Source organism: Argentina anserina, chromosome 3, assembly GCF_933775445.1.
Source record: "Argentina anserina chromosome 3, drPotAnse1.1, whole genome shotgun sequence".
NCBI lineage: Eukaryota > Viridiplantae > Streptophyta > Magnoliopsida > Rosales > Rosaceae > Argentina > Argentina anserina.
In genome coordinates this window covers 16,070,555-16,091,778 of record NC_065874.1, presented here as the reverse complement: position 1 = coordinate 16,091,778, position 21,224 = coordinate 16,070,555, and the positions used below count along the sequence as shown (strand labels likewise).

At 39.1% G+C, this 21,224-nt stretch overlaps 4 protein-coding genes across 9 annotated transcripts; 1 reads left to right on the top strand and 3 right to left on the bottom strand.

The window, feature by feature from the left end:
- Positions 1-937: 937 nt before the first annotated feature.
- On the top strand, positions 938-7,352 carry LOC126789023 (alkaline/neutral invertase E, chloroplastic-like). 3 transcript variants are annotated; one of them, XR_007671466.1, is made up of 8 exons: positions 938-1,132; positions 1,478-2,175; positions 3,220-3,385; positions 3,568-3,779; positions 4,443-4,936; positions 5,018-5,066; positions 6,430-7,052; positions 7,206-7,352. XR_007671466.1 is itself a non-coding variant. In XM_050515065.1 (8 exons), the coding sequence occupies exons 2-7, from the start codon at positions 1,483-1,485 to the stop codon at positions 6,745-6,747; spliced, it is 1,932 nt and encodes a 643-aa protein (XP_050371022.1). In that variant the 5' UTR covers positions 938-1,132; positions 1,478-1,482; the 3' UTR covers positions 6,748-6,749; positions 7,206-7,343. The 3 variants fall into 3 exon arrangements, 2 of the variants coding, with proteins under 2 accessions (XP_050371022.1, XP_050371021.1); XM_050515065.1 differs by having other exon boundaries at positions 6,430-6,749; positions 7,206-7,343; XM_050515064.1 differs by lacking the exon at positions 7,206-7,352 and having other exon boundaries at positions 6,430-7,124.
- LOC126789024 (probable protein phosphatase 2C 75) lies at positions 7,202-9,977 on the bottom strand. The gene is made up of 5 exons (XM_050515067.1): positions 9,912-9,977; positions 9,492-9,839; positions 8,955-9,341; positions 8,339-8,447; positions 7,202-7,545 (listed from the first exon to the last, which is right to left on the bottom strand). Exons 1-5 carry the CDS (start codon positions 9,975-9,977, stop codon positions 7,202-7,204), a joined length of 1,254 nt encoding a protein of 417 aa, XP_050371024.1.
- A 2,189-nt stretch (positions 9,978-12,166) lies between these two features.
- LOC126789025 (uncharacterized) lies at positions 12,167-14,115 on the bottom strand. The gene is made up of 5 exons (XM_050515068.1): positions 13,708-14,115; positions 13,460-13,595; positions 13,285-13,352; positions 13,120-13,206; positions 12,167-12,502 (listed from the first exon to the last, which is right to left on the bottom strand). The coding sequence occupies exons 1-5, from the start codon at positions 14,074-14,076 to the stop codon at positions 12,419-12,421; spliced, it is 744 nt and encodes a 247-aa protein (XP_050371025.1). The 5' UTR covers positions 14,077-14,115; the 3' UTR covers positions 12,167-12,418.
- Positions 14,116-14,491: 376 nt separating this feature from the next.
- On the bottom strand, positions 14,492-19,566 carry LOC126789021 (serine/threonine-protein kinase D6PKL1-like). 4 transcript variants are annotated; one of them, XM_050515062.1, is made up of 3 exons: positions 19,204-19,566; positions 16,444-18,323; positions 14,492-15,497 (listed from the first exon to the last, which is right to left on the bottom strand). In XM_050515062.1, the coding sequence occupies exons 2-3, from the start codon at positions 18,063-18,065 to the stop codon at positions 14,654-14,656; spliced, it is 2,466 nt and encodes an 821-aa protein (XP_050371019.1). In that variant the 5' UTR covers positions 18,066-18,323; positions 19,204-19,566; the 3' UTR covers positions 14,492-14,653. The 4 variants fall into 4 exon arrangements, with proteins under 4 accessions (XP_050371019.1, XP_050371018.1, XP_050371020.1 ...); XM_050515061.1 differs by having other exon boundaries at positions 16,444-18,268; XM_050515063.1 differs by having other exon boundaries at positions 16,444-18,265.
- Between the last annotated feature and the right edge of the window lie 1,658 nt (positions 19,567-21,224).

Genomic DNA, 21,224 nt, shown 5'->3' with positions numbered 1-21,224 from the left:
AGAGCTGCATGTCTCGACATCCTTTTACTTGTAGAATTGTATAATAAACGCCACTCTGTGGCGTAAAACCTTGACTTATAGACTTATAGTCAATATTAGTATCTACTGTAATACCTTAAAATTTAAAGCTTCGATCTATTTTAATTCTGTTCATCCACATAAATACAGTTTACAGATGTATTTTATAGGTAAATTGAAATTAATATGATTCATATTGGCTCATTGCGCAACAGTAGCTACGGTCAGATTTAGTTTGATGGCTAAAGAACCCAAAAAATCTGGGCTGGTGAGTGATGATGCCAGAAAGTAAGCACATATATTGAGCAACTGCAAGTCTCTCCCACTTTTGTTATTAAAAAAAGGAACTCTCTTGTACAAGGAAAGTATAATTGTATTTGTATTACAATACGAGTAATTATTCTATGTGCATGGAATATTACGTAATACTGTCATATGTTGTACTCAGTTAATCATATTACTCTATGGTGTACTCAGCTAACTTGGGTGATTCACACTGCTATTGATTTATGGTTTTTTTTTTTAAGAATGATAACCCTAAACCCTATGGCTTCCATTGCTTATGTAATTCGAAAAAGATAGAAACCATATGTCTAACATGTTGGTAACTACTAAACTCTTTCTCTCCATCCACATATATCTTGTAGCTTGTGAGCCTTTCTAGCTAATTGGAGTTAAAGTGCCACGAATGCAGGTACACGAACAATACTTAGTTTTCAAATCAAGCAATAGTCGGCAGATAAGCGAAGACGGGAGTAAAATTGTATTCATACGCAAGTAGTTGGAAACAAATAACGAGAGTAAAAGATGGACACGTAAAGCCACAGGATTCCAGGAATCAAAAGGCTGATTAACAAAAACAAAATCTACTAATTATGGCCGCCACTCACCACCAGTCATAAGTCACCAGATCGAGAAATACAAAAAGGAAAATTACAGAGAAAAACAAACCCTATTTCATTTCCCCCCTCACAAATCAACCAAAAACCAAAAGCATCTCTTCCTTCCTCACACAATCCATGGTGCCTTGCGTCTGATCGTTGCTTTGCTCACACCGACCACCGAGGTTTCTTCTTCTTCTTCTTCTTCCACCCGCGCGCTTCATTTTTGTCAGGTAAAATATTCGAATTCACAATTCACATCCAATTTTACGCTTTTGAATTTGTTAATTTTTGTTTGCCAAGATTCTAGATTAGTTGATCATCAACTTCCTCAGTAGGCTTTGCTTTTATATATTTAATTAGTGAGTTTATAGCTAGTGGAAATTCAATTTTGGACGATATGGATAAGATCGGATTGGATCAGCAGTTTTGTTTTTTATGAGTTTCGGGCTGTGTGTATGTGTAGGTTACTTGATTAAGAGACGAGGTATTGATTATCGATTAGTTTTTGAGTTTTCGTTAGGGAAGAGAGAGAGATTGAATGCAGGTTTTTGAAGTCGTTTGATTTTCTGTGATAGGCTCAATGGCTACTGTGGAGGCTGCTCGCCAGCTTTTGTATGGGGGAAGCGGTCGCCTCGGCTGTTTCGATGCATTTCTCAGCAATGTGAATGGGGGAATGTCTGTTAAGTGTGGTGTGAATAATGGAGGGAAGAGGAGTTCGGTGCGCGCTCAGGTGTGTAAAAGTTCAAGAGGTTTAGGGGATCGCAGGGGTGTTGGTGTCTTTCAGGGGGATGCGGGTGGTGGTTCTCGTAGATTGGATTCTATGAGGTATAATTGTCAACGGATGGAAAGTCCTGCGGAGGATCAGCGTAGGACTTTGTTTGTGGATGAATCGGAGAAGGTGAAATCAGGTCATTCTAATGGTATACTCGGTTCAGATGCGAATCAATTCAAAGTGGATCAGCCACTGGACAATGGAAATGGGGGTTTTGGGTCAAATGGTAAGCCGGCTGCAGCAGCAGTGCATGAAGATGCTGTGCAGAAGATTATGAGCAATTCACTTGAGGATGAAGCTTGGACTTTGCTAAGAAACTCCATGGTCTATTATTGTAATAATCCTATTGGAACCATTGCTGCTAATGATCCAAGCTCCCCCAGTACTCTGAACTATGATCAGGTCTTCATTCGGGATTTTATACCATCCGGGATAGCCTTCCTTTTAAAAGGGGAGTATGATATCGTGCGGAACTTTATTCTTCATACCCTTCAGTTGCAGGTATATCTGATTACCCTGTTGACCCTTACAAAAATGCTTAACTCTAGTTCAGTTTTTGGAATTCTACTTTAATATTTTGGTCCCTTGCAGTAAGTTTTCTTCTATTTTCTCATAAATGTCTCATCTTACATATTTTCTTTGAGATATTCTTATATTTCGATTTTCTCCAGAATACAACCTTATTAAGTATGAAAGACCTTCATTGTGATTCGAAGATGCGTTCACCACAATCTACGAACATGCCCAATTGCATATCAAATCCTGGCATTCCATCCTTATAATAGACCAACTTTAGTGGACCTCTCTGCAGTTCTTTATAAAGGTCAAATCAATATAATTAACGTGGGCTGGCTACCGATATAGAATTTGTACACTCACAGCATCAAGAAGAAGTTTGGTGTTTCTGCAACAAGTAAAATATTCTTAATGCAAGGATGCGTTACCCAATGTTTATGGCAGCAGCAGCAGCAGCAGCCGGCTGCCATTCACAATCTTGACTAGGAGTATTCGTCCTGTCTTTCTCCCTCTCCTTCTCTTTTCAGCCAACCTATGGGCAACTTGCTTCCTTTGAAGCTGCATAGGTTCTTAGGGTTCCTTGACTGTTGCTTGTCTCTGCCTCAAACACTTTTTGGCTTTCCAATTACCAGTTATTGGAAAGTTGATAATCGATGATTTCCATGGGATTTATCCGGGAACAATCATAAGATTTCATTCGGAGCACTTACATGTGTAACTGTATTAAAATTGAGGTTTATTCTGTAAAATAACTAAATAGCTTATATACTAAGGTCCTCTCTTCTACCTTATGTACCCATAACAGTATCGATTCTCTGCTCAACTGATTGTTATTGTCCATTTTGAAATATTTTAAAGTCTACATTCTAGAAGTCACGTCTTCCAAGACTTTAAATTTTCAAATACTTCGGAAAAAAAAAATATCATGCCTAGCTTTTTGTGTGTTCTCTTCAAAGAATGAGCTATCTTATAGATGCTGAATTTGCATTGTGTGGTTTAGTTTGTTTCTAATATTCACTGCTGTTGCAGAGCTGGGAGAAAACCATGGATTGTTATAGTCCTGGTCAAGGATTGATGCCTGCCAGTTTCAAGGTTCGAACTGTTCCACTCGAAGGTGATGACTATGCAACTGAAGATGTGTTAGATCCTGACTTTGGTGAAGCTGCTATTGGTCGTGTTGCCCCTGTTGACTCTGGTAGGGATTTTTTTTTTTTGAAGAAGAGTTTTAGTATATATCATTCTCTGTGAGCCAAAACACTCGGGACATCTCTCTCTCAGAGTGCTGGTGTGGATTATATTCTAACATTCCTGTTCATAGTTCAAAATTTGATTTCTATCTCATCAGTTGCTGACTAAGACTTGTGCTTTGTGGTCTAGGGTTATGGTGGATTATCCTGTTAAGAGCTTATGGAAAATGCTCTGGAGATCTTTCAGTGCAAGAGAGAGTTGATGTACAAACTGGGATAAAAATGATTTTAAAGCTCTGTCTAGCAGATGGATTTGATATGTTTCCAACACTACTGGTCACAGATGGTTCTTGCATGATAGATCGCCGGATGGGAATTCATGGTCATCCTTTGGAGATTCAGGCAAGTTATTTCTGTTAATTATTTTTCGCAAGCACCTTTTGGACGGATTCTGTCATCTTCTTGTGCCTGAGCAGTATGATCTTGCCTATTTCTACTAAATACTGTGAGGTGGCATTTTATCTATTTATTATTAGTTTTTGGCCGGTCTATGTTTCACATTCGAATATCTGAAATAGTTGGGGAATACTTATGAGAATCGAGGATGTGAAGGGCATTTGCCAATATTTAGCACATTAATGAGAGGTAATATGGGAGTGGGAACTAGTATAAACACATTTCAAATATTCAGATTGGCAAATCTTAAATGGTTCCCTTCCCAAAATATGCATATTAGAGATGTGGGATAAAAAAAAGAGCTACTATCCCTACTCTGAAATTTCTTTTTCCTCCAAATGAATAATACCTCAAGAGTAAAGCCCAATTTGTTATACATCTATACTACACCTTTGAGAGCCATTGGGGTGTGCCACTTTGCTTCATATTTTTTTCATCTTTCCCTGATTTATGAAGTACATGCTTTGATTTGCGCCTATCTCATCTGCATGGACTTTCATACTGTCAACGATTCTGAGGGTGTATAGGCGTCTGTGAGCACTCATATATCATGTATAATTATATGTTTATTTGTTATTATAAAAGCACTCTGACGCTTTTACTTTGTAGGCACTGTTCTATTCCGCATTACTTGGAGCACGTGAAATGCTTGCTCCAGAGGATGCATCAGCTGACCTCATGCAAGCTCTGAAAAATCGTCTAGTTGCATTATCCTTTCATATCAGAGAATATTATTGGATTGACATGAGAAGGCTCAATGAAATTTACCGATACAAGACAGAGGAATACTCATATGATGCTGTTAATAAGTTCAATATCTACCCAGATCAGATTCCATCCTGGCTTGTGGACTTTATGCCCAGTCAAGGTGGCTATTTGATTGGAAACCTGCAGCCCGCTCACATGGACTTCCGTTTCTTTTCTCTTGGAAACTTGTGGTCTATCGTAAGCAGTCTTGCAACATTGGAGCAGTCACATGCTATACTGGATCTTATTGATGCAAAATGGGAGGAATTGGTGGCAGATATGCCCTTTAAAATATGCTATCCTGCGCTAGAAGGCCGGGAATGGCAAATCATCACAGGCAGTGATCCCAAAAACACGTAATGGGCCTCTACTTTGATTTTTGTATTTTTCTTTCCCCTGATTCTGAATACTTACCGTTTACTTTATTTGATTTGCAGTCCCTGGTCTTACCACAATGGAGGTTCTTGGCCAACATTACTTTGGCAGGTTAGAATTCTGTTTGCATTCAAATACTAGGAAATGTTTTCCTCTTGATCTTGATATTGGTTTTTAGTTCCAGCGTATTCCTACTTTGCCAGTTTAGTTCTCTATCTTTATTACCTTATGTTTGCTACTGATAACATCACCAATTCACCATGGCATCATGTTACCTGCTGCAGTCACCTTAAATTTGCATTGCAATTATTATTGAAACTTCTTTTGGATGTCTTCATTGATAATGTGTGTTTAACTATTTGTGTGTCGGTAGGTGCGGGGTTGTGGTGTTTGGCTTGAGTTAGGTCAAGGGTGGTAACTCAGATATGTCCATACTAGATTTGTAGATTTACAGTGTCACCATGCTATTACATGACATTTCTAGGAAGTTCCAGAGGCTGTTTTATTCTTAAAATTAGCCAGGAGTCCACGGACTACTGATAAAAGAAAAAAAATCAATATCTTTTAAATTACATTACAGTATCCGGGTGATGCAGTTTCAAAAAAAAAAACACCTGATACGTATTTACCAAGGAAAAAAAATCATTTGTCAGATCTATTTTGGCCCCAACACTTCTTTCTGTCTTGAAATGAATCAGCCTATCCTCTATATAATGCGGGGCATGTGCTGCCATTGGAACAAGTTAACATTGCTCTGTTGCAAGTGAAAGATACATTGTACAAACATAACTTAATTGCAAAATGGTTAACAAATCTATAGGGTGTATTGAGTCCTGACACCATGTGTTTGATTTAAGTTAGGTCACTGGTGGTAACTCAGTTATGTCCATACTATAATTTTGATATACAGTGTCAGCATGCTATAACATGATATATTCTAGGAAGTTCCAGAGGCTGTTTTATTCTTAAAATTGGCCAGGACTACTGGTAAAAAAAAATATATCTTTTGTATTACATTACAATTTCCAGATGATGCAGTTTCAGAAATGATGCTCCTGTAAATTATATACCAAGATAAAAAAATCATTTGTCAGATCTATCTTTTGTTAATATGCACCCAACACTTGTTTCTGTCTTAAAACGAATCAGCGTATTTCCTGCATGACGCAGGGCACATGCTGTCATTGGAACAAGGTCAAATTGCTTGATTGCAAGTGAAACATGTGTGGTTCCTCTGCGCAAGCATAACTTGACTGCAAAATTGTTAAGAAATCTATGAGGTGTCTTGAGTTTGGGTGGGTGCTTATGTTAGTAGTAACCACATGTGGATGATGACTAGAACTTACAAAGGGTGCCAGGCTGTGGACAACATGTCCTAATATACTAGTCTCTTAAACATTCATGTTATTTACCTTATCATCTAGCATTGACTGGGTTGTTGGTGTCATTAACACTGTTATGGGGCTTGTTTCAGCTCACTGTGGCTTGCATAAAGCTTGACAGACCAGAAATTGCATCAAAAGCTATCAAGCTGGCTGAGAAACGCATATCTAAAGATAAGTGGCCGGAATACTATGACACCAAGCGAGCAAGATTTATTGGAAAACAAGCCCAGCTGTATCAAACATGGTCGATTGCTGGGTACCTTGTAGCAAAGCTTCTTCTCGATAACCCAAGTGCAGCAAAGAACATTCTGAATGAAGAAGATTCGGACCTTGTAAATGCATTTTCTTGCATGATAAGCGCCAACCCAAGAAGGAAGCGTAGTTGGAAGAAACAGATTTTAGTATGAAGGTACAGAAAGAATATGGAAACACTAGTTAAATTGATTAACGAAGCCACTGAGAATTGAAGCATGGGACAGAATTCTAAATTTGTTCTACTGCAGCTGGCGAAGTTTATTTCAATTCTCACCAGTAAGTTGAAGCTCAGTGGCTTCACTTTGCGAAGTGGATTGTATATATAGCCCTTCGTGCTTTTTTTTGGGGTCATGTTACAGTACAGTAAACCGGTATTAGACAATTCTATACGTGACCAGTGGAGAAATGTTGCTTGTCATTTTTTTACTCCATTCTTCATCCTATTCTTATGTTTAAGGTACCTGCACTAAGACTTTTGTAATTGTTTGTCGATATTTGGATCCCATATATGATATTTTGTCTTATAATATGCTGCATGCCTTGATTTTATAAGATTACTAGACTGCAGTTGCAAAAGTTGCTAAATCGCATTTTTTTTTGTCTTGATTAGGACCTAACCGCTAGATTGACAACTATGGCACTAACGTCACTTCGACTTCCACGGCCCACGGCGAGGCGGCAGAGTATTGCAGCTGCACTGTTGGTTCTGGAAGAGAAAAACATGTCTGTCTCGCCGTCGCTGGTGTTTGGATCATAAAGACGACCATTGTTGCCTGGAGCGCTCGCTGTTCCCTCCACATCTAATGTAAGAGATGTTGTAGCCACTCTGCAAGCCATTTCATCTGATACAGCATCCCAAATACCATGATTGGCTAAGATCAAGCACTCATCTTCATTTCCTTTTCTTTCTGTGATGGAAATATTCACAAGTTGGTGATCCCCATTTCGCACTGCAACAAATTTAGCATCACTAACTAGAAGGGAATGACAAGTCACACGTCGAACTGTTATGTGCAATCATGCTTGAACATGAAGACTAACTTGAGTAATCTATAAGAACAGTTACAATCTATCTCCGGAAAATATTACAGCTTTCTGACTTCCATTACGCGAATAGATTAATTTTGGTATCATGAAAGTAAACTGAGACTTTAATTTTTATGGGAAGACATAAGAAGTTGGTTGAAGAACTTGGGGTGTATCATACTTGGAAGGAAGAAATATCACTTTGGTCATCAAAGTATGTTCCACCCGACATTTTGGTCATCGGTTTTGAAAACTTCACTTTGGTCACCCAACAATAAAACCGTCTATCACTTGGGTTTTTCCGTTTTTTTCACTGTTTTTTTTTATAACTCGAAGGGTAGTTTGGAGATTAAAGCAATTAAGCTGACAATTTCTTCTCTATGATTTAATTTGTTTCTAATTGGAATGAAACATGACCATATATATTATGATTTAACGTCCATTTAACATAAAAGATATATAGATTGACCAATGTGACATACGGATGGTATAGTTAAATGACTAAAGTGAAGTAATCAAAACTTCGATGACCAAATTGTCGACCCAAGCACACTTTGATGACTAAAGTGATATTTCCGCTACTTGGAAATGCAATAGGTCTGGAAATGAGAATACCGGGTGCAATCAACTATATGAAATTAACATGCTGTGTAACACAATTTTAGATAGTGGACTGTAGTTATTAATTAACGATCAACAGATCGATTAAACGATTACCTGGGGATTGAGACATGTTAAGAATTTCATATACACGGATGCCGTTGTGATGGAGAACCCGACCACCTACTGCACGAAGCCTCTGATCTAGTGCATCAAGTCTTTTAGGCTACCAACAAGTTATAACAAGAGAACAGTCACACCACCAAAATATAATTACTTGAGGTTTTGCATCTATCAAGTAAAATGGGTATACATAGATGATGCTCACTTTTCACAATTATTCCGCTAATAGTCTTCTCTATGAGGAAGAAGAAGGGAGTAAATGATATTAGTTAATTGATGAGTTGTCAGTACCCTACTTGCTATGACGAAGATCACACTTACGATTTAATAAGTTATATAATTCATGATATTGAGTTATTATCTACAATTTTATTATTTCATAATTAAATTTTAAAAGGTGAAACTTCTACATGCAGTTCTACTGGTAATTGTTAGCACAACTAATATCAATCTGAAGATTTCTTCATGACCTTATACGATCACCCTTTCAGAAAGTTGAGCACTTGAGCTCTTCCACTTTCGGTTTAGTTTGGAGAATGTGATGCAATGAAAATTTTAGCAAGAGACTACAACCGTAGTACGTATCCAGTAAGTACATATGCATGCATACCTTCGAACCATCGAAGAGAGGAAACAAACTACCGGCACGGCCAAGGACAGCGCGTGAGGTACCGGAGTTGGCAATGACAATATTCCGGGCTGTTAAGATTGCCACAACAGACACCACCGGCGGTGTGAGGATCATCAATCCACACCTGCAATCATCAGTAATGTTCCCACAAGTGCAAGTGTGTTGCCAGAGACGGTTCATTCTCTGAAAACTCCTCTCTAGGGCTGTTCCTACCAGACCATGCCACCTGGTCTCCTCTCCGTCCTGCTGCTCGCTCCCCATTTCCAAAGCCAAGCTCAGGTTCTCACCAAGTCCTGGAGTGATGCACACGCGCTGCAGCTCCTCCGCCACGAATTGGTGCACCAATTGTTTGCACAGCGTTGACACCTGAATCGATCACAACAAATTTTTCTTACAAATCCCTACTTTCATTTTTCATGTTATTAACCAATCAAAATTGATCTGTTCAAACAAGAGACTTCAAAATCATAGAGGATGAGTGGCATGCAACAAGTGATATAATCATGATATATATACATGAGGGTCTCCATGAGCATCAAAGACGGCAAAGAAATGCATAGGCTGTCCACCAAGAAGTTCAAGCCGGCAGAAGTCCTCCTTCACAAATAAGCCATCGTCAATAAGGCTCTCCGAGCGCTTCCTTATAATCGAAAACTTTCCGAAATCAGGCATTGGATTCCGGTGCTGGTCATCTTTCTTTTCATTGTGTTGCGGCATTTCATGAGTAGTCATATTGTAATTAGTCCGGTATGAACTGAGCTGGGGGTGAAAGTGCTGGCCGCAAAAGCACCACCTGGAGCGCCTCATCTGGATTCTGCGATGGCGGCGATCACGGCATTGCTCCGCCGTATCTGTGTCCCGGTACTTCATGGTGTTGGTTAAAAAGAGAAAGATGGCCGGAGTAGTATATATAAGATCGAAAGTGAGAATCGAAGCGCGCAGTAGCAGGTGGTAGATGCATGAGTCGTTTGATGACCCGTGGAAGGAGAGAAGGGTCTGCATGAACCTGAAATTGACTACGTGGGAGGGAGGCAGAGAGCTAGCTTCTAACTTTGAGAGTAAGTGTAACTCATCGATGCATGCAAGATGCAACAGCGTCTTCACGTTTTGTAGGTGTTCCATTTTTGTCTTACGTTTGATGAAATAATTTGCTGCCCTGAGTTTCTGTTTCATCAAAACGTTTTCTTGTTTCTGTTATTTGTACTCACTCCTCCGTTACCTGGCCTTCACTCAGCATCTACGATGCCGTTGTGCTAATAACGTGATAATCTTAAAACAAGGATATGAAGGACCAACGAAGACTTTTAAGTAAATGACTTCCATGTCGAACATTAAAGTAGTAACTTCAATGCTCATTTTAAACTCTAACGTAATCTGGTTTTAATCATATGATTCATCGGAAACAACGTGTCAATTAGAGTAAATTGTTTGTCTGAGCATAACATGTTTATACTTCAAATTAATATCACAGAAAAGACATCTATAGTCAAATGTCCTCTATTTTGAGAGAGGGCGGTAGTGATTCGATCTCTCTGTCTCCTTATTACAGCTCGGGTTCTACATGTCAAGGGATCGGTCGGTGTCCAATAATGACATGCACTTTGGAAAACCTCTAGCATATACATTTCCTTTGTTGAGTGTGTAATAGTTGTTCTTTACTGAGTGTGCGATCGTTGTTAATTACAGAGCTCACTAATCCAATGAGTTTCTCATAAATTCTATCAATCACGATATGCTTCTAAAAGATATAATCAAACATTGCGCACCACATTGATTGGTCAGCACTTCCATGCATCATTGTTGATGAGCAAAGTATTTTTCCATGGTTCATGGGGGACGCTGCAATAATCCATGGAGCATCATCTTTCTCAACAAGAGAATGGACAATGAGGGTTTCAAAGAAAATTGCAAATACCAATAACATGATTAAGAACAGTCTAGCCCTCTTGTTTATAACCCGCCTAGCAGCGTTAAATGCTAACAGAACATGACTTCAACTGAAACTGAAGTTGCGGAATGGAAAGTGATCGAGTATGAGTGTATGACCAATCCTCAGTTCCTGCAAAAGCTCAGAAGTTTCTTTCCTTCCGAGCACTCCCCATTATCATCAACAGAACCTTACAAATCTCCTTTAAAAGCTTACAGTGACGTTGCAACCATTCGTGTACACACTGCAACCAATCATCACACCTCGCATATGTTCACAGTTCCTAGTAATATGTGCTATAGTTTCATCTCCGCAGTCAACCCTCCCACCATCAACCTATAACTACGGAGTCTATCAATTAAGTATTAGTGAAGGGAACTCGGAATCTTTCTCAATCACTCATGTTTAGCTACCATCACCACTCCCAAAAACTAAGCCATCTGCTCCCTTACATCAACTAAAACTCCCTTGCTAAAAGTAATACTACTCTTAGCATAGTTCACTTGCTGAGCAGAAGCATCCTCACAGTCACGCAATACCCCTTTTTATCCTCACATTCCCTCATGGTTATGGATGCCTTCCCAAACATATTATCATCAGCAAAGAGCAAATGGTGTGGCTTTGGAAAGCTAGTCTATCTTGAGATAGGGAAATTGCAATAGCATAATTCAGTGTGTATAAAATTATATATTACAAGAATATATTGACAGAAATATGATTTCAGTAACATCTTTCACGTTTAACTTTTTTGTAACTTCAAGATTAAAAGTCAAACTATGTAATTGAAGAAGAAATCAAATGAATTGCAATTTATTGTTGTGCTACTCTCTTTGTCCCTCCAAGTGTTTCACAAAATGCAAACAGAAACTACAAGATAATCAGGTAGCAAATAAAGATTATGTTATCATGTTGGTAAAGTTCAATATAAGTAGGCATCTGCAATTTCAGGATTCTGTTATTAGGCGAGTCTGTTTGAGATTGTTATAGCTGTAGGAATTAACACTAAAAGATGATACATGTTTACCTCTAATTCGTGAACCAAACATCATTAACAAAAATGTAGATATCTAACATTTGTTCAGAGTAAATCATAAATCAGTGCTAATTTCCATATATTCTAATGAAATTAACCAAATTAGTCGGTAGATTCTTCCAAGATATTAAGAAGAGGATCCATATAGACAGAAAAAAAAACACTAAGTAATGATCCCTAGAACCTTTTATTTATTTGTTTTGAGGCCACACTAAATGTAAAAATGATAAATAGAGGCAATATTTTAGGATTAAGAATAAACAAGTTAAATATGGGAAATCTTTTGCAATAAACTGATGAAACAGTGACTATAGGAAGAATGGAAAGTGATGCTACTTATTACTTACATATGAGAATGTTGATCACATACAGAACAAAATGCTACTTCACGGGCGAACAAGTAGCCAGCTGCTTTACATCAATACTAACAAGCATTATGCATTGATGGACATTTTGCTTATCGGTCCAAATCCTGTGCAGGGATCACTGAGAATCTAAAATATGCTTGTTCTCAGCCAATATGCTGTCCAACAATGATTCACATGCATCTTCAAGTAAATCTAACACCTGCAACATGTATGAGTTTCCTCATTAGTATAATCCATAAGAGAACCAAAATTTATAGATTTTGATAATCCTAAGTATTCATAGGGCCGTTGAACAGGTTAAAGTCGGATATTTTGGGATGGGTTTCTGACAAAGGCAAAAGTATAAACAAAAAAAAATACAATGCTTAGTTAGTGTCTATGAACTTTGGTTTGAGAATTATGAGAACAAGGTGTTGTAACTCAGGGTCTGGAGATGCTAAAATAAAACATAAACGGGAAGTCAAAAATCATGACTAGTCATATCCAGACATAATGGCACAGAAAAGTAAAACTCATAAAGATTTCTTTTGGAAGTGAATTCACCTTAAAAAGATTGTTTTCACAAATGTTACTTTAAGAAAAAAATGCTTAACAACCTTGAACTTTTCAAATGCCAATGAGAATAGAGATACCACTCTATTGAAACAGCTCTGTCCTCAGAATTTTTATTAAACTTGCAAGCATATTGCAGAAAACAACTAAACAACAGCATCATAACAATTGCATGCACATCACATGCATGGCCTCTCATTTCCTCACATTTGTACACACGAGAATAAAATTTTCACGGCCAAGATGAAGGAAGCTGATATATACCTTCTCAAAACCTTGAGGTCCACCATAATAAGGATCCGGCACTTCAGTTTCATCATGTTTCTTGCAATAAGAACACATCAACTTGACCTGCATCATCACCAACCATATAAGAACAACCAAAACCATACCAACTCATGTACTGAATACTCGCTCGTCGCTACATACCTTTTTATAAGCATCCTCAGGTAGAGGTTCTCTAAATCTCCACCTATTAAACGCCTCCAAAATATCAGCTACAACCAATATTAACACCACAAGTCAACCAATTACACTGAACACAATTATTCATCAAAACATCTTAATAAAATCATAAAGGGATGATCCTTTGAACCAAACCCACCTCGGTTTTGCTCGTCCATTGCAAGAATGACATCGAAATCTCGAAAATCAGCCACCTTGATTGGCCTGGACAAAGAAGTAATCACAATCCCACGTCTCTGAGAAGCTGCCCTCATTCTCGGATCAGCTTGATTTCCCTTTCCAACACCAACAAAACAAAACACAACTAGTTTCAACAACCTAAACCCAACAAAAACATTTGCAGCATCAAAAACCAAAACAGCAGTTGGGTTTACACCCAATTCACACCTCATGGTAATTGATGGTTCCAGCAGAGTCAATCTTGAACTTGGAATCCAGACCCCTCTTCTTGACCAAGTCCGTGAAGACTCCCTCAGCAGCTGGGCTTCTGCAGATGTTGCCCAAGCAGACAAAGAGAACAGAGAAGGGTTTGGTCTCTGTGGAGGAGGGAGTGGAAGAAGCTGACATTGATGCTTTGGTGGCAGACCCAGATGAGAAACAGGGGATTATTTTAAGGGAGTTTGAGTTGAGCTTCGGGGTTTGGAGAGATGAGAAGTGTGGGAGAAGAGTAGGTGATTGGGGTTTTAGGGAAGGGTGAGTTGAGTGGCAAAGTGGTAAGTTTAGTTGGGTTGGTACTCCACTGTGCAATGCCTTCATTTTTCTCCGAGAAGTGTGGAGATTTGAGCTTTGGTTGTGTGACTACAATTTTGTAGGTTGAACCGTTGAAGAGATGGAGTTTTGTTTATTTGCTGCATATTTATTTATTTATTTTCCTATAAATTTAGATACTTTCTTGATCATCAGAAGAAAATTATAAGGAAAAATATCAGACTTTGTAAAATGTAAACTAGGAACTTGGCTTCTCTCCATGTTTTGGAAATTGGAATGAGATGGAATGCAAAATAAATAGCAAGATGTTTTATGAGGTACCCGGGTTTAGTTTAGGCATGTATATTCAGTTCATAGTTTCATACAATCTCTACTACAAAATAGAAATGGTCAGAGGGTGCTGGAAAGATCAATCTAATTTCTGTTAGCTGTAGTTAGGATCATGCAGCACTGCAGAACAACATACAAAGGAAAATGCTACTCCGAAGTCCTGTTTCTGCTACTATATTTATCAGTATTAATATCATATATCGTAGTCTACAACTTACATTTACTTTACAAGTTACACTATCAGTTTGAACAGCAGAAGGAGGAGATCAACTTCCTTTCTGACGTGATAATCGGACTAAAACAGCTCAAAGTGCTCTCCCTCCGACTCCTTGCAGTTTCTGCTCTCCTGCATTTGTGAGGAAGGAGGTGCACCAATTACACTATCACCCGATTTGGGCAGCTCTGGTGGTACTGCACACCGAACCAATGCCCAGTTAAGGCCTTCAAAGAAAGAATGCTGCTTGATCTCTGCAGCCCCTTTTAATGATCCTAAACGATTCTCAGGCTCCTTTGTTAAGAGGCCCCTGATCAAATCTCGTGCATGAAAGCTAACTATAGGGTTGTTTGGGAACTTGAGACTTTTCGAGACAATGTTGGCTAGGGTTTCCTCATTTCCTGATCCCTTGAAGGGTGTTTTACCATATAGCAGCTCGAACAGAAAGATTCCAAATGTCCACCAATCAACAGCACTCCCATGACCCTCTCCTTTGATGATCTCTGGAGCAAGGTATTCATGGGTTCCAACAAAGGAGTTGGATCGGGCATCCGTTGGCTCCACTACAAGCAGTGGGAGTGGTTTGACCTGGTTAGCAAGTTCAGATTTTATTTTCCGAGATTTTGCACCACCAGATAACATCCTAGGAGTGAAGCAGGAGCCCTGCCAGGCTGGTTGGAGGCAGAAAGGGTCTATGCAGCTTGATTCAATACATGGGCTTGGCATCTTTTTTCTGCTCTCCACAACTGGAGATAATGATTTGAGTAGCATTGGACTGACTGCACATCTAAGGGACAGATCAAAATCTGTGAGCATTATATGGCCATCATCTCGGACCAGAATATTTTCTGGTTTCAAGTCTCGATACACAACACCGTGCATGTGTAAATACTCCAGTGCAAGGAGGACTTCAGAGACATAGAACCTACATGATACGATACAATGTCATGAAATATTTAAATGCAGGACTACAATAATGCTCAATCTGATGAATGTAATCAAGCTTCTTAGCCCTACCTTGACAGTTAAGCATATTCAAATGAAAGATTACCAGCATCAACAAGCCATTATCACCCAAAAGAAAACCAGATCAGCCCACCCCACCCCAATATTTTTTTACTTACCAACTGACACGATGAGATTCACTGCAAGCATTATAAATGTTTTTTTTACTATAAGACAAACAAGGGCAAACAGACAAAATTATGTCAACCATGGGTGACTGTGTCTGATGGATTGAGCTGTAAAAGACCCCTTCTCATGTAGGATTTCAGCATCGAAAACATTCCTATGAAGGCATGCAATCGCTTGCAACCCGAGTGCAAGGTAGAAGCCTTACAGTGTTGAACCAAACTACACTATTATCAACCATGCCAATGAAAATAGCTCCAAGGCCACAAATCAATGGAAGGTGAAATTATGTACTAGTTGATAATTTCATCAAGGTTCGCCCAATGAAAAGAAAAATATTGCTAATGCTTGAAATAAAACTCTAGCTAGATCCTTCCCAACATATACTAAGAGGTGTACGTGATCATGCACTAGGAATATGATATACGGTATATCCTATGGTTAACTTCCTGACATAAAACTAATAGGCCACGTATGGCGGACAGGCTCATAAGAAGTTATCTACCAAAAGAATACCGCATCATTACCAATTAGTCAACCGCCCTCTTATATTTAAAACTCTGCTAAGTCCATAAAATGGAAACTTAAGGAGAAACTGGAAGATGACAATATACTTGGTGTCAGACAACGACATTTAAAATGGATCATAGTTAAGGCTGTATGGATCTGACCACATATATTAGCAAAGCAAGAAGGCAAGCAGAACTAACAACAGCTAAACACCAAGAAAGTAATAGTACCTGGCTGCTTGTTCGCAGAAGTTTCTGCTGGGTTGCTTTTGTCGCAGTACATGCAGATCTCCACCAGGACAATACTCCATAACCAAACAGGAGAGCTTCTCTGACACAAAGTGAGCATAGAGAGTAGGGAGAAAGGGATGATCCAGTATTTCCAGAATCTCTCTTTCTGTTTGGGCCCTAATCAATTTCTTTTTGGTAGCCAAGCACTCATTATCCATTACTTTAACTGCAAATACACAGTTTGTCCCTGTCAGCTCAGCAAGATACACAGTTCCAATGTCCCCAGATCCAAGCTTCCTGAGCAACTGAAAGTGCCTCAAACCTAAGATTCCTTGCTGCTTCTGAGCATGATAGATCGCTTCCCATCTCAAGTCTTTCGACATGTGAGGCCTCTTGCCACTTCGACAAGACCCGCTTAGAGTGCTCTCCTCACTAGTGCTTGTACTGCTACTATAATCACCAATGCTACTTTTTGAGCTTTGTGAGAAGTCTCCCTTTTCTCTTGATCTCTCATCAGCATTTATTACTATGGATTTGCTTCTGTTACTGTAATTTGACCAGAAATCCGGTTTCACTTTTCTTTCTACACTATGACTACTGGAGACCAGCAAACTTTTCACAGTTGCATCCCTTGTATGCTTTGGAGTGCCACTGTACATCTGGCCCTCCAATTTACCACCAGTAGAAACTAAATCATTATCAACTATCTGGTTCTCTAGTTTGGTACTACTAGAACCCAAACTCAAACTCTTCTTTGTGTTTGTAACAAAGCTCTTGCTACTGAGGAGTGACTTGATTAGATGTGAATCACTGCCAGAAGATTTCCTTAACTTACTACTGCTGTTGGAGCTAGACTGAGAAGAAGCAGAATGCTGGCTCTTGTAGGAATCTGGAGTGGCGATCGGAACCTCCAGCTGCGTGACCTTTTTGCTTGATGAAGGATCTTGTAGTTCTGCATCTTCTTCCTTTAATCTCTTACTCTGAACTGCTGTTGGCAAAGAAGATATTTGTTTTGGTGGTTCTAATTTTGTCATCAACGCATCAGCTGGAGTTGTGTCTGCATGAACCTGTGGCTCTGACTGCATGAATCCAGGCATCTGCTGAGAGCTATTTGATGCATCTGGTACTAGAGAGATCTCCACAAAATTTACTTTACCTTCATTCAATGGGAGGCCAGATCCATTTGCCTCGACTACCACTGCCCTGTACAACCTTTTAATAGTTCCTGCTTCTGAAACCCCAGATGAACGACCTGGCCTTGATAGCCGCTTCATGGCAGCCATCTCTGATGCCTGAGAGATGCATAATCCTCTGAGCGCTTGCTTCAAACTTACAGGTTCGGAAATTCCTATACCTGATACTTTTGATGTACTAGCTCTCATTGGCTTCTTCATAGCACTCTTCCTCAAGGCATCTCTGCTACTTTCACACCATGGGCCTGAAGCCCTGCCTGAATTTCTAACATCAATGGCCTGAAAAAGCTTGTTAATGTCATCCTCAATTGAGAACCTATTTCCGGAATCTGGCACACATTGTTTGCCATCATTCTTTTCCATTTTCAACTGGGAATCTACTTCTTCTCTTGCTTCAACAATCTCACACCTGGTGCCTAATGTACTCATATCTGACGGATCAAATGAACGACTACACAAGGTAGTTATATCCTCACACTAGCCCACTTCTGAGTAAGCTTTGTGGGGATAGAGAAGCACAGAAATATATCCCCTGAAGTTCACTACAACCATACTGTATTGCAGACTGAACTGGCCCCACTATGATCCCTCTACTGTCTTCAAAATGAAGCATCCAAAGCCTGCCATTACTGCTGCATTTCAGTTATATCCAACTTATATTCTCAATATAGCAGGCGCATTCGCTAACTGCAATAAACAACTCACATAGAAATTACCTAAAATCCCAAACTTTTATACAATTACTGTAAAGCTGGAAGACATGGCTACTTTCCACAAATCATATGGTAAGAAAAAGAACTATCCCCAACAAGCACTATCCAACATTAACAGCAAAACCAAAATAAAAGGCACCCCAGGTATAAAATCTGAAACAATGAGAGATTAGAATATCGAACACTGTTGGACGGCCCTTGGTTGGCCAATTACGGCTTGAGCATAAGAAACAAAGGCACAGTTGCCATTTCTTATGCCATTGGAAACTACAAAGGCGAACAAAGTCACTAATTGATGTGCCTGTCTAACCAAGAAACATATGGGAAACAACAAAAACAACAGCAAGAACAACAACATAATCCTTCACAAATCCCCAAATTTCTTCCACATTTATAGACAAACCCATGTTCTGCCTCTACCTCTGAATCTTGGTTTTAATCAAAGATTTTTTATAATCCAAACAGATCTTTCTAAACTGACAATAACAACCCAACAAACACATAAAACCCACGATTCCATATCCCACCAAACCATCATCCATCCGACCAAGAATCTTATAAACAGACAATTATGCATACAACATGAGTCAATTACCATTATGAGTATCGCACCATTCCATAAAATCCCAAAACACAGAAAATATCAACAAGGCTCAATACTCACATCAGAATCATATAAAAGATTAAAACTTTCTAATACTAAAACACAGAAATGTTCAAAGTTCATATCAGAATCAAATAAAAGATTAAAACTTTAGAAACCCACAAAATCCAAAACACAGTTTATCAACAGGGCTTAATAAACTCACACTTAATCATCTAAAGATCAAAACTTTAGAGGTAAAAAAACATACCTTTGAGCATGAATGAGCTCCTATCAGTATGAGAAGCTGCAACAGTGGTGTAAATAGATTAGAAGACAAGTTTTCAATGTTGGGTGTTGGCTTTTGAGTTGAGATGGAATTAAATTAGGGGCGGGTGGGTGGGTGGTTTAGGGGATTAGGGCACGAGAAAGGAACAGTTGGGGAGTGAATGAGAAAGAGAGAGCGGAGGAGGAGGAGGAGGAGGAGGAGGAGGAGGAGGAAATTAGATTCACGGGAAGGGTCAGACAAGTCAAAGAAACAATAACTAAGATAGCTTCAGTCAGTGTGTTATGGTGTGTTTACTCTCCAGTCTAGTCTCCTCTCTACTTGTTTCTTACTTTGGTTTCAATTTTTCAATTTTGTTCACATGGCGGAAAAGCACAGATTTCATATGGTTTGTCTCAGAAATACGCGGTATCCTAGCAGCAGCGAAGAGAGTAAGGCTTCTTTGTCTTTTGACTAATTTGACAGAATGTTATTTAGGACCTTATAGAATGAATAGAAAAGATTGTCAGAAATAATAGAAAATAGGGAGATACTTCTAATCATATACAGTATAACAATAATCTACTAGGAAAGTGTGAGCTATTCAGCAATTTTCATTTACTCTATGGCAACAATGGCATGAGGGAAAGATAAATATAATTCAAAGCTGTCAGAAAGTTAACAAAATTATTGTGCTGATAATGTACAACACTTGGCTTCACCGTGTTATCAGAAATTTATGTCAACTTAATACAAAAAGTCATAAATAAGTCACTCCTTAGTAAAACATAAAGGCATACATGGTGTGAACCGTGAGGATCGAGATTGGACGAACTCCTCCAAATTTTTAAGGGTTTAAAATTTTGGAGATAGTCGCAATTCACAAAGATCTCTTCGTTCTGGTCCCCAAGTCTCAAACGAGTATCGATCCCTCATCAGTCACCACACTGCAAACAATCAAAGTTGACATTGATAGATATGGGATTGTATGCAATCATTCTCTTGGTATATACATGGGAAGACGATTGTATGCACCAAGGTGCTCCAGCACAATTCACTATTTTAATGAAATAGAGATAATCCTAGCCGTCAATTTATGAAAACTTTTCACAGCCATCAGATTGTTTTAATGTCCTCAGTTTCGTTAACGGTCAAAGTTAAGTTAACCTTCACCCTCATTGATGTTTTATCTTCTTCTCTCTACACCCTTACGAACCGGCGAGGCTTGGCCATCGCGCGCCGATGACCATCCGGCCACTCTTAGCCACACAACCACCATGATTCAATTCCTCTCCTTTTCCTCTTTAAAACACATGTCATACATGTAAGATTTTAGCAAGTTTTCGGCAAAAACCTATTTAGAAACAGGTTGCAGGATTGGAAGTTCTCGGCGACGAATCAGAATTCCGGCAACCTTTTTCCACCCTCTTGGCAATCTCTCGACCACCCTCTTGGATTTTCATTTTATTCCTCTTTTTTAGTTCTTGAATCAGAGCTAGTCTAGATTTTTTTTTTTCACCACCTCGTGAATTTCTCCTCTCTCAGCTAAATTTCGGTGTTGCTATACCCTCTATCGGAACACGGACGGTGGTCGTCCAAGAGGAGCGAGTTGGTGGCGGCAAGAAAATCGCTGGAATTGTGCGGCGGACCTGGGTTTGAACTTTGAAGTCATTCAAGTCAATAATTCCGGGTTCAGGTTCGGGTTCGGGGCTGTTCGGGTCTAGTTTACTATAGGACTGATGGAGGTTTTTAAAGAGACACGTGCCTATCACATGCGTTGGTGCTCACACTCTGCCGAAGCACATAATACACTCATATACATGATTCATTTTTTTTCATTAGGGTAGCACGTGATAAAACCACAGAGACCTTAATCAACTTTATCGTTTCTATCTTGATTGGTGGAAGCTTTACGACTACTCGTCTTAACCATCAATACATAAGATACGATTGCAACCCTTCTTTGACTTATAGTTTAGCTTTACAGTTACTAATTATTCTCATGTCTTGCAAACAAATTAAGCTTA